The 13,493-nt window shown below is 57.1% G+C and overlaps 1 protein-coding gene across 2 annotated transcripts in view; it reads left to right on the top strand.

Annotated features, from left to right (window-relative positions):
- Positions 1-13,493, top strand: part of phactr2 (phosphatase and actin regulator 2) — a 162,815-nt gene that overhangs the window by 108,399 nt on the left and 40,923 nt on the right. For both annotated transcript variants that reach the window (XM_041178645.1, XM_041178634.1), the window contains one exon: positions 12,110-12,238. In XM_041178645.1, the coding sequence (XP_041034579.1) occupies positions 12,110-12,238 (129 nt within the window). The remainder of the gene's footprint in view (positions 1-12,109; positions 12,239-13,493) is intronic.

Here is a 13,493-nt window from a genome sequence, read left to right as displayed (position 1 = left end):
CTGAGCCCCACTCCCCCATCACTCCCCACTGAGCCCCACTCCCCCATCACTCCCCCACTGAGCCCCACTCCCCCGTCACTCCCCATCGAGCCCCACTCCCCCATCACTCCCCACTGAGCCCCACTCCCCCATCACTCCCCACTGAGCCCCACTCCCCCATCACTCCCCCACTGAGCCCCACTCCCCCATCACTCCCCACTGAGCCCCACTCCCCCATCACTCCCACTGAGCCCCACTCCCCCATCACTCCCCACTCGAGCCCCACTCCCCATCACTCCCCATCGAGCCCCACTCCCCCATCACTCCCCACTGAGCCCCACTCCCCCATCACTCCCCATCGAGCCCCACTCCCCCATCACTCCCCACTGAGCCCCACTCCCCCATCACTCCCCACTGAGCCCCACTCCCCCATCACTCCCCACTGAGCCCCACTCCCCCATCACTCCCCACTGAGCCCCACTCCCCCATCACTCCCCACTGAGCCCCACTCCCCCATCACTCCCCACTGAGCCCCACTCCCCCATCACTCCCCACTGAGCCCCACTCCCCCATCACTCCCCACTGAGCCCCACTCCCCATCACTCCCCACTGAGCCCCACTCCCCCATCACTCCCCATCGAGCCCCACTCCCCATCACTCCCCACTGAGCCCCACTCCCCCATCACTCCCCATCGAGCCCCACTCCCCCATCACTCCCCACTGAGCCCCACTCCCCCATCACTCCCCATCGAGCCCCACTCCCCCATCACTCCCCATCGAGCCCCACTCCCCCATCACTCCCCATCGAGCCCCACTCCCCCATCACTCCCCACTGAGCCCCACTCCCCCATCACTCCCCACTGAGCCCCACTCCCCCATCACTCCCCACTGAGCCCCACTCCCCCATCACTCCCCACTGAGCCCCACTCCCCCATCACTCCCCACTGAGCCCCACTCCCCCATCACTCCCCACTGAGCCCCACTCCCCCATCACTCCCCACTGAGCCCCACTCCCCCATCACTCCCCACTGAGCCCCACTCCCCCATCACTCCCCACTGAGCCCCACTCCCCCATCACTCCCCATCGAGCCCCACTCCCCCATCACTCCCCACTGAGCCCCACTCCCCCATCACTCCCCATCGAGCCCCACTCCCCCATCACTCCCCATCGAGCCCCACTCCCCCATCACTCCCCACTGAGCCCCACTCCCCCATCACTCCCCACTGAGCCCCACTCCCCCATCACTCCCCACTGAGCCCCACTCCCCCATCACTCCCCACTGAGCCCCACTCCCCCATCACTCCCCACTGAGCCCCACTCCCCCATCACTCCCCCACTGAGCCCCACTCCCCCATCACTCCCCACTGAGCCCCACTCCCCCATCACTCCCCACTGAGCCCCACTCCCCCATCACTCCCCACTGAGCCCCACTCCCCCATCACTCCCCACTGAGCCCCACTCCCCCATCACTCCCCACTGAGCCCCACTCCCCCATCACTCCCCATCTGAGCCCCACTCCCCATCACTCCCCACTGAGCCCCACTCCCCCATCACTCCCCACTGAGCCCCACTCCCCCATCACTCCCCACTGAGCCCCACTCCCCCATCACTCCCCACTGAGCCCCCACTCCCCATCACTCCCCATCGAGCCCCACTCCCCCATCACTCCCCACTGAGCCCCACTCCCCCATCACTCCCCACTGAGCCCCACTCCCCCATCACTCCCCACTGAGCCCCACTCCCCCATCACTCCCACTGAGCCCCACTCCCCCATCACTCCCCACTGAGCCCCACTCCCCCATCACTCCCCACGAGCCCCACTCCCCCATCACTCCCCACTGAGCCCCACTCCCCCATCACTCCCCACTGAGCCCCACTCCCCCCATCACTCCCCACTGAGCCCCACTCCCCCATCACTCCCCACTGAGCCCCACTCCCCCATCACTCCCCACTCGAGCCCCACTCCCCCCAGTCACTCCCCACTCGAGCCCACTCCCCCATCACTCCCCACTGAGCCCCACTCCCCCATCACTCCCCACTTGAGCCCCACTCCCCCATCACTCCCCATCGAGCCCCACTCCCCATCACTCCCCACTGAGCCCCACTCCCCCATCACTCCCACTGAGCCCCCACTCCCCCATCACTCCCCACTGAGCCCCACTCCCCCATCACTCCCCATCGAGCCCCACTCCCCCATCACTCCCCACTGAGCCCCACTCCCCCATCACTCCCCATCGAGCCCCACTCCCCATCACTCCCCACTCGAGCCCCACTCCCCCATCACTCCCACTCGAGCCCCACTCCCCCATCACTCCCCTCGAGCCCCACTCCCCGTCACTCCCCTCGAGCCCCACTCCCCCATTCACTCCCCATCGAGCCCCACTCCCCCATCACTCCCCATCGAGCCCCACTCCCCCATCACTCCCCACTGAGCCCCACTCCCCCATCACTCCCCACTGAGCCCCACTCCCCCATCACTCCCCACTGAGCCCCACTCCCCCATCACTCCCCACTGAGCCCCACTCCCCCATCACTCCCCACTGAGCCCCACTCCCCCATCACTCCCCCACTGAGCCCCACTCCCCCATCACTCCCCACTGAGCCCCACTCCCCCATCACTCCCCATTGAGCCCCACTCCCCCATCACTCCCCATCGAGCCCCACTCCCCCATCACTCCCCATCGAGCCCCACTCCCCCATCACTCCCCATCGAGCCCCACTCCCCCATCACTCCCCATCGAGCCCCACTCCCCATCACTCCCCACTGAGCCCCACTCCCCCGTCACTCCCCATCGAGCCCCACTCCCCCATCACTCCCCATCGAGCCCCACTCCCCCATCACTCCCCACTGAGCCCCACTCCCCCATCACTCCCCACTGAGCCCCACTCCCCCATCACTCCCCATCGAGCCCCACTCCCCCGTCACTCCCCACTGAGCCCCACTCCCCCATCACTCCCCATCGAGCCCCACTCCCCCATCACTCCCCATCGAGCCCCACTCCCCCATCACTCCCCATCGAGCCCCACTCCCCCATCACTCCCCACTGAGCCCCACTCCCCCATCACTCCCCACTGAGCCCCACTCCCCCATCACTCCCCACTGAGCCCCACTCCCCCATCACTCCCCACTGAGCCCCACTCCCCCATCACTCCCCATCGAGCCCCACTCCCCCATCACTCCCCACTGAGCCCCACTCCCCCATCACTCCCCACTGAGCCCCACTCCCCCATCACTCCCCACTGAGCCCCACTCCCCCATCACTCCCCACTGAGCCCCACTCCCCCATCACTCCCCACTGAGCCCCACTCCCCCATCACTCCCCATCGAGCCCCACTCCCCCATCACTCCCCACTGAGCCCCACTCCCCCATCACTCCCCACTGAGCCCCACTCCCCCATCACTCCCCACTGAGCCCCACTCCCCATCACTCCCCACCGAGCCCCACTCCCCCATCACTCCCCACTGAGCCCCACTCCCCCATCACTCCCCACTGAGCCCCGCTCCCCCATCACTCCCCATTGAGCCCCACTCCCCCATCACTCCCCATCGAGCCCCACTCCACGTCACTCCCCACTGAGCCCCACTCCCCCATCACTCCCCACTGAGCCCCACTCCCCCATCACTCCCCACTGAGCCCCACTCCCCCATCACTCCCCACTGAGCCCCACTCCCCCATCACTCCCCATCGAGCCCCACTCCCCCATCACTCCCCATCGAGCCCCACTCCCCCATCACTCCCCACTGAGCCCCACTCCCCCATCACTCCCCACTGAGCCCCACTCCCCCATCACTCCCCACTGAGCCCCACTCCCCCATCACTCCCCACTGAGCCCCACTCCCCCATCACTCCCCATCGAGCCCCACTCCCCCATCACTCCCCACTGAGCCCCACTCCCCCATCACTCCCCACTGAGCCCCAATCCCCCATCACTCCCCACTGAGCCCCACTCCCCCATCACTCCCCACTGAGCCCCACTCCCCCATCACTCCCCACTGAGCCACACTCCCCCGTCACTCCCCATCGAGCCCCACTCCCCCATCACTCCCCATCGAGCCCCACTCCCCCATCACTCCCCATCGAGCCCCGCTCCCCCGTCACTCCCCATCGAGCCCCACTCCCCCATCACTCCCCATCGAGCCCCACTCCCCCATCACTCCCCACTGAGCCCCACTCCCCCATCACTCCCCATCGAGCCCCACTCCCCCGTCACTCCCCATCGAGCCCCACTCCCCCATCACTCCCCATCGAGCCCCACTCCCCCATCACTCCCCACTGAGCCCCACTCCCCCATCACTCCCCATCGAGCCCCACTCCCCATCACTCCCCACTGAGCCCCACTCCCCCATCACTCCCCACTGAGCCCCACTCCCCGTCACTCCCCACTGAGCCCCACTCCCCATCACTCCCCACTGAGCCCCACTCCCCATCACTCCCCACTGAGCCCCACTCCCCCATCACTCCCCACTGAGCCCCACTCCCCCATCACTCCCCACTGAGCCCCACTCCCCCATCACTCCCCACTGAGCCCCACTCCCCCATCACTCCCCACTGAGCCCCACTCCCCCATCACTCCCCATCGAGCCCCACTCCCCATCACTCCCCACTGAGCCCCACTCCCCCATCACTCCCCACTGAGCCCCACTCCCCCATCACTCCCCACTGAGCCCCACTCCCCCATCACTCCCCATCGAGCCCCACTCCCCCATCACTCCCCACTGAGCCCCACTCCCCCATCACTCCCCATCGAGCCCCACTCCCCATCACTCCCCACTGAGCCCCACTCCCACATCACTCCCCTCTGAGCCCCACTCCCCCATCACTCCCCACTGAGCCCCACTCCCCCATCACTCCCCATCGAGCCCCACTCCCCCATCACTCCCCACTGAGCCCCACTCCCCCATCACTCCCCATCGAGCCCCACTCCCCCGTCACTCCCCATCGAGACCCACTCCCCCATCACTCCCCACTGAGCCCCACTCCCCCATCACTCCCCATCGAGCCCCGCTCCCCCATCACTCCCCATCGAGCCCCGCTCCCCCATCACTCCCCACTGAGCCCCACTCCCCCATCACTCCCCACTGAGCCCCACTCCCCCATCACTCCCCATCGAGCCCCGCTCCCCCATCACTCCCCACTGAGCCCCACTCCCCCATCACTCCCCATCGAGCCCCTCTCCCCCATCACTCCCCATCGAGCCCCACTCCCCCATCACTCCCCACTGAGCCCCACTCCCCCATCACTCCCCACTGAGCCCCACTCCCCCATCACTCCCCACTGAGCCCCACTCCCCCATCACTCCCCACTGAGCCCCACTCCCCCATCACTCCCCACTGAGCCACACTCCCCCATCACTCCCCACTGAGCCCCACTCCCCCATCACTCCCCACTGAGCCCCACTCCCCCATCACTCCCCACTGAGCCCCACTCCCCCATCACTCCCCACTGAGCCCCACTCCCCCATCACTCCCCACTGAGCCCCACTCCCCCATCACTCCCCATCGAGCCCCACTCCCCGTCACTCTCCATCGAGCCCCACTCCCCCATCACTCCCCACTGAGCCCCACTCCCACATCACTCCCCACTGAGCCCCACTCCCCCATCACTCCCCACTGAGCCCCACTCCCCCATCACTCCCCATCGAGCCCCGCTCCCCCATCACTCCCCACTGAGCCCCACTCCCCCATCACTCCCCATCGAGCCCCACTCCCCCATCACTCCCCATCGAGCCCCACTCCCCATCACTCCCCACTGAGCCGCACTCCCCCATCACTCCCCACTGAGCCCCACTCCCCCATCACTCCCCACTGAGCCCCACTCCCCCATCACTCCCCACTGAGCCCCAGTCCCCCATCACTCCCCACTGAGCCCCACTCCCCCATCACTCCCCACTGAGCCCCACTCCCCCATCACTCCCCACTGAGCCCCACTCCCCCGTCACTCCCCATCGAGCCCCACTCCCCGTCACTCCCCATCGAGCTCCGCTCCCCGTCACTCCCCATCGAGCCCCGCTCCCCGTCACTCCCCATCGAGCCCCACTCCCCCATCACTCCCCATCGAGCCCCACTCCCCCATCACTCCCCACTGAGCCCCACTCCCCATCACTCCCCACTGAGCCCCACTCCCCCATCACTCCCCACTGAGCCCCAATCCCCCATCACTCCCCATCGAGCCCCACTCCCCCGTCACTCCCCATCGAGCCCCACTCCCCCATCACTCCCCATCGAGCCCCACTCCCCCATCACTCCCCACTGAGCCCCACTCCCCCGTCACTCCCCATCGAGCCCCGCTCCCCCATCACTCCCCACTGAGCCCCACTCCCCCGTCACTCCCCATCGAGCCCCACTCCCCCATCACTCCCCACTGAGCCCCACTCCCCCATCACTCCCCACTGAGCCCCACTCCCCCATCACTCCCCACTGAGCCCCACTCCCCCATCACTCCCCACTGAGCCCCACTCCCCCGTCACTCCCCACTGAGCCCCACTCCCCCGTCACTCCCCACTGAGCCCCACTCCCCCGTCACTCCCCACTGAGCCACACTCCCCCATCACTCCCCACTGAGCCCCAATCCCCCATCACTCCCCACTGAGCCCCACTCCCCCGTCACTCCCCATCGAGCCCCACTCCCCCATCACTCCCCATCGAGCCCCACTCCCCCATCACTCCCCACTGAGCCACACTCCCCCATCACTCCCCACTGAGCCCCGCTCCCCCATCACTCCCCACTGAGCCCCACTCCCCCATCACTCCCCATCGAGCCCCGCTCCCCCATCACTCCCCATCGAGCCCCGCTCCCCCATCACTCCCCACTGAGCCCCACTCCCCCATCACTCCCCACTGAGCCCCACTCCCCCATCACTCCCCACTGAGCCCCACTCCCCCATCACTCCCCATCGAGCCCCACTCCCCCATCACTCCCCACTGAGCCCCACTCCCCCATCACTCCCCACTGAGCCCCACTCCCCCATCACTCCCCACTGAGCCCCACTCCCCCATCACTCCCCACTGAGCCCCACTCCCCCATCACTCCCCATCGAGCACCACTCCCCCATCACTCCCCACTGAGCCCCACTCCCCCATCACTCCCCATCGAGCACCACTCCCCCATCACTCCCCATCGAGCCCCGCTCCCCCATCACTCCCCATCGAGCCCCACTCCCCCATCACTCCCCACTGAGCCCCACTCCCCCATCACTCCCCACTGAGCCCCACTCCCCCATCACTCCCCACTGAGCCCCACTCCCCCGTCACTCCCCATCGAGCCCCACTCCCCCATCACTCCCCATCGAGCCCCACTCCCCATCACTCCCCAACCTCAGCAGCTCCCAGCTCTGCACCCAAGCTTTAACAATTCCCCTTTTGATATGGATTTGATTTTTGTCTCTATCAAAATCAGCTCTCCTCTTAAGTGTGTGATTAGTTTGATGCATCTCCTGTTAAACGAAAGGAGGGACAAGAGGAGGTTCAAGGCAAAATGAGAATCTGATCACTGGCCATTTATCCCTATAGCAACCACAGCTTACCCTTCAGTTTAATCAACCTGTTTTTCTCAACGCTGTGCGTACGGACAGCTTACTGTAGCCTGTAGAGTGCTACTCCTCTCCAGTAAGGACAAATAAATTATACCCTGTGGTGCTTGAAGTGAAGAGATGGACAAGCCATTTATCATTCTGTGACTCCAGTAATTGCTTCAGTCAAACTAACAGAGCTAATGAAAACCAGAAACAGGAATAAAGGCAGAAAGACTTATATTTCTATAGCACCTCTCACGAGTTCAGGATGTCCTCCTAACATTATGAAGTACTTTTGAAGACTAATTGTAATGTAGGAAATGTGGCAGCCAAGATCCCGCAAACGGCCTTGTGATAATGGCCAGAAAATTCCTTTTAATGATGGTGTTGGAGGGATAAATATTGGCCTAGCACACTGGAGAACTCCTCTGCCCTTCTTCCAGTAGTGGACATGGGGTCTTTTACATCCACCTGGAAATTTTAACTTTGGCTTAACACCCTACCTGAACGATGGCATCTTTGCCAGTGCAGCACTCCCTCAGTACTGCAGCCTGGTGTCCGGAGTGGAACCCATGACCCAGCTGACTGAGGTGAGAAGCTTGTGGGTTCAAGTCCCTCTCCAGAGATAGGAGTGGGGAGGCCTCCCTGGTATTCCAGGTTCTCTATCACTCTCTTGCTTTCCCCTAAATCGCTCAACATTCCAGGTAGATAACTTGGTCCCATTCCCCAGCCCGTGCCAATCTATACCTGGTGGCTGGAAAATACCCTGAGACAGTCCAAAGGGAAGTGGCTGTGCTCTAATTGGCATCTCACAATGCTAATACAGCCTATCAGGAATCGCATCTATTTAGGAACCTCCAGATCATCCCCAGCATGGCAGTTAAGGGAAGTTGGTAAAACAGCCACTCCATCCTCACTAGACTGGAACTTTTACATCTGATTTTCTGGGTTCATGAGCAGCCCGCCTAAGACAGGTGGGAATCTGATGCTACTAAAGCAGCAAATTGCATTTATATAGCACTGTTAACATCCTAAAATGTCCCATGATGCTTCACAGGAGTGTAATCAGGCAAAATTTGGCACCGTGCCACATAAGGAGATATTAGGGACAGAAGACCAAAAGCTGGGTCAGAGAGGTCAGTTTTAAGGAATATCTTAAAGGAGGAGAGAGAGGTGGAGAGGTTTAGGGAGGGCATTCCAGAGCTTAGGGCCCAGGCAGCTGAAGGCATGGGCACCATTGGTGGGGTGAATAAGATCGGGAATGTGCAGGAGGCCAGAATTGGTGAATTGCAGGCATCTTGGAGGCTTGTGGGGCTGGAGGAGGTTACAGAGGTAGAGAGGGAGTAAAGTCATGGAGGGATTTGAAAGCAAGGGTGAGAATTTGAAAACTGATGTGTTGCCATGTGGAGAGTGACTGAGCACAAGGGTAATGGGTGAAAAGGATATGGTGCAATTTAGGAAACGGACATCAGAGCTTTGGATACGCTCAAGTTTATGGAGGGTGGAGACAGCCACAAGTGCATTTGAATAGTTGAATCTTGAAGTAACAAAGGATGGATGAGGATTTCATCAGCCAATGAGCTGGGGAGGGGAAGGATGATGATACGCAGATAATATAGGTGATGTTGGTAGTAGAAAGGATACAGGGTCTCAGAAGCTCAGCTAGGGTCCAGGTTGAGTGCCAAGGTTACAAACGGTATGATTCAGCCTTAAACAGTGACTGGGAAGAGGGGTGGACCATGTACATGTGCGTGTGCACGTCCATACACATGTGTACACACATGTACACATAGATACACACTTTCCAATGGCAGACAGTGGATAGAGATTGGGAATCTTGAACATATTCTTTCATTCCCAAACTCAGGAACCCTGAAGCCAGTTAGAGGACTCAGGGTCATTTGCCCAGAGCTGATCCAATACAGAGTCTAACCTTTGAAGGGGAAGGCGGGGGAAGTCTTTCTAGCCTGGGTCTCTGACTACACCAGTGGTACCTTTACCCCATTAATCCAGCTTCCCTTTTTTTAAAACCATCAGTTATGATGATTTCATCCTTTCTGCCCAACTCAATGAGAGCGATTGTGACATCATCACGATCGTGAGACTTTGTAACATGAAACAATTCATTGCAACTCTTTGCTTAGCAACATGGAATAACAGTGATTACTTTGCTTAGCAACATGGAATGACAGTGATTACTTTGCTTAGCAACACGGAATGACAGTGATTACTTTGCTTAGCAACATGGAATGACAAGTTTTATGGCATCATCCAGACAATGAATGGCCTTATTTCCCTGACTGTGCGACAAAATCCCATTGCAAGGTTCTGAGCCATCTCGTTAGGAAATAATGTCCCAGGGTTCATCCCAGTTTGGCACCTCTGTAGCCGAGGATGGCAAATGGAAGTAACTGAGTGGGGATAAGTATGCCAAACCCATACACACTGGGAAGAAAAGAAAAAATGGGAGCAGCAGCCAGGAAAAGCTATCCGCCAAGCGAGAGAGAGAGAACCAGGAGCTTTTTCAATGGTAAATAAATTGCGCCTTTGGGAAGCACAAAGAGTTTTCATCAATGCTGCATTCACCTTAGGTTTTGAAGAGAGAGTTGGGACTATTTCCTCTGCAGCAGAGAAAGCCAAGGGCAGATTTAATAGATGTTTTTAAAGTTATGAAGAATTACTTAGAATTTACAGCCATTTGGCCCAGTGTTTATACTCCCTATGAGCCTCCTCCCAATTTACTTCATCTCACCCTATCAGCATAACCTATTTCTTTCTCCCTCGTGTACTTTTATTTTTAACCCCCCCCCCTTAAAGGGAGTGATTTGTTTGAACTCCTTCCTCTGATAACAAGTTCCACATTCTCAGCAGTCTCTGGGTGAAGAAATTTCTCCTGACTCCATAATGGTGACATTCTTACAGTTATGAGACCCTAGTTTTATGAGCCCCCCCCCCACCCCCCCCAACCATCAGCAAGTGGAGACAACTTCTCTGCATCTGCCAGATCAAACTCTTTCACATCATTAAATTTCAGCAGAATGACGTAACAAAGGTTCGCAGCCCATTTTGAGAATTGCTCTATAGCGAAGCCCTGGAAGGCAATGGCATAGAAAGACTCCAGCGGTGCCTATGGCTGATCTTAGCTCAAGCAATCCAAAAATTATTTCTACTGCCCCATGTTCTTTCAATATCCTTGTGTCTCCCTCTGCTCCCGATTTTATCCGATCTTTCCTTAAAAGATGCATTGCTCCCTACTGCCTCTGTCATTCCCTGTGCCAAAACAACCCATGCTCTAACAATTCTATTTAAAGAAATTTACCTCAATTTCTCTCCCCATTCTCATACTGACAATAAATTCCTGTCTCAAACAAGAAATACTCTTACCCTATGTTCACCCCACTGAAACCCTTTGTAATTTAAAAAACTTTTTAAATCTCCTCTTACCCTTCCCTGCACTAGTGGAAAAACCTCAAGATTCTTCTTTAAACTGTAGCTTCCCATCCCAGAAGTCATCTTAGCAAATCCACGATTTTAACTTTAAGCTCAGTGGGCAGCAGCCTTGCCTCAGGGTTGGAAGGTCCTGTGTTCAAGTCCCACTCGAAACCCTTTAACAATACAAAAATTGCAGGCTTACGCTTCCAGTGCAGTATTGCGGGGGTGCTGTCTTTCAGATGAGATATCAAACAGAAGTCATGTCTGCCCTCCCAGGTGGATGTAAACAAAATATATGATTGGAAAAAAAGAGCAGGGGTGTTCTTCCTGGTAACCTGACCAATATTTATCTCTCGAGCAACATCACTGGGACCAATTATTTGACCATTTGTTTAATTACTGTCTATGGTATCTGGCATTATCACAATGACTATGCTTCAGAATTACTTCTCTCCTCTTTATTCTCTCTCTCTCTCTTTTTTTCAATAATGAGGGTCCTGAAACTGTGCATAGATAACCGATGTGGCTTCTATTTCTCTGGAGGTCCATGAAGATTTACCCTCTCTGGCACATCCTGGAAGACAGTAGCTGCTGGGAGTGTGGGGAACCATGGCCATTCCCGACCCTGTCACACATACAAGGCAGCAGCGCAGTTTTCCAGTTGCTTGTACAGAGGTTTCCCAGTGTCAAAGGGCAATGATCATTGACAACTAGAGAAAGAAAGCTATCAATCGTGGTTTTGAAAGCTGTGAAATCTCATCTTTGACTTCAAATCTCTCTAACCTCAGCCCTCCCTTTCTCTGTAATCTCCTCGAACCCTCTGGCTGCCTTCAATTCTGGAGTTTTGCCCATCCCCAATTTTATTGGTGATGGTGCCATCAGCTGTTTGGGCCCTAACTCTGGAATTCCTCCCTAAACCTCTCCACATCTTGAGCTCCCCTTTCTCCTTAAAACCAACTCTTTAATCCAGATTTTGGTTGAATGCCCTAACATCTCCTTATGTGTCTTGGGGTCAGATTGTTTGGTATCATTCTTGTGAAGCTGCTTGGGTTAAAGGTGTTAGATAAATGCAAGTCCTTGTTGCTGAGCCAAATCTGACCCGCTGTTTAAGACTCAGCCCATCGCAAGATCGGTTCTGCTGCCAAACTCACAGGCACCTTATCTAAACCCTCTTCTTTCTGTAAGATGGAAATGCTGAGACGACATTCAGAAATGGACACACGATACATGCTGTACCCATCAGAATAGAACCAACAGCAGAAAGCACGAAAGGAGCTGGTTCTACAGAATCAGCCACTCCACCAGAAGTAGCAGGTAATGATGAAAGTACTGATTCAAATGATGTGGCTGCGAAATGCTTGGGTCAGACAGAAGCTGAATTTGGGTGTACCGAGTGACGGTGTCTCCCGTTCATACCATCTAAGTGAGCTGATCCTCTGCTTGTTTAAAATGGATTGGTTCACCTCAGAGAGAATTATAATGGAAAGCTGGGATTGTTCCCCTTATAGCAGAGAATGTTAAGAGGGATATTTAATAGAGGTATTCACAATTATGAGAGGCTTTTAAAAAAGCCAAGGTTTTTATAAGATATTGAAAGCCTGTTTCCTGTGACAAAATGGTGAGTAACTAGAGGGCATAGTTTTAACAAACTGAGGGGCAAGGATGAGCACAATTCTTTTTACATAATGAGTTGTGATTTGGAATACACCAGCTGAATGGCTGCTGGAAACAGATTAACTTGTATTGTTAAAAGGGAATTGAATAAATACTTGAGATTTTCAGGGTTTTGAGGAAAGAGCAGGGCAATGGGATTAATCGGATAGCTCTTTGTGCTGATTGACCTTCTGTGCTACATTATCCCATGAGCCATCTCGGAGTTTGTAGTCACATATAGGCCAGGCCAGGGTTGAAGGAGGCCACTGATGAATATAACAGCTAGGTATGGCAGTGTGTAGTTGGTTATGTTATTGAGTAATCCAGGGCCTGGCAAACTAATCCAGATGAGCTCAAATTCCGTGATCAAAGTTTAGAATTAAATCTGGCAAAGTAAAGCTGGTATTAGTTGCAGTGACGATGAAAATTGGCCTATGCCATACGATGTAAAACAGGCTTGACCAATCTTTTCACGTGGAGGGGGGGGGAAGCACTTTTCAAAATGTTTCTCACTGAAGGGGCCATTGAACAAATTTTGGAAAATTAAAGTTTAGCACATTAAACATGAACTTCAAAAAAAACTGAGGTATGAAAAGAAACAACTTGCTGAGCAAAAAAAAAGAGTAATAAGTTAAGATGAGTATTAGAGTGTAATAGAGTTTGAGTGCGTGTGAATTCAGCTCACACCCAGTCTCAGGCTGCTCACTCACTCACCCTCCCCCACTGTGAGAGTGGACGAGAGTGCCTGATGGTATGTGTGGGTGAGGGTGAATGAGAACCCTGAGACTGGGAGTGAGCCAGTCTTATGCACGCTCTTTGCCCCTGCACACACACTCCCCACACAAACACCCCCGCCCCACACACACACACACACACACACTGTCCGTGCACACAATCTCTCCTCTTCCCCTCTCTC

The sequence above is a fragment of the Carcharodon carcharias genome, chromosome 2 (assembly GCF_017639515.1).
Source record: "Carcharodon carcharias isolate sCarCar2 chromosome 2, sCarCar2.pri, whole genome shotgun sequence".
Taxonomy (NCBI): domain Eukaryota; kingdom Metazoa; phylum Chordata; class Chondrichthyes; order Lamniformes; family Lamnidae; genus Carcharodon; species Carcharodon carcharias.
This window is presented reverse-complemented; position numbering and strand designations above follow the sequence as displayed.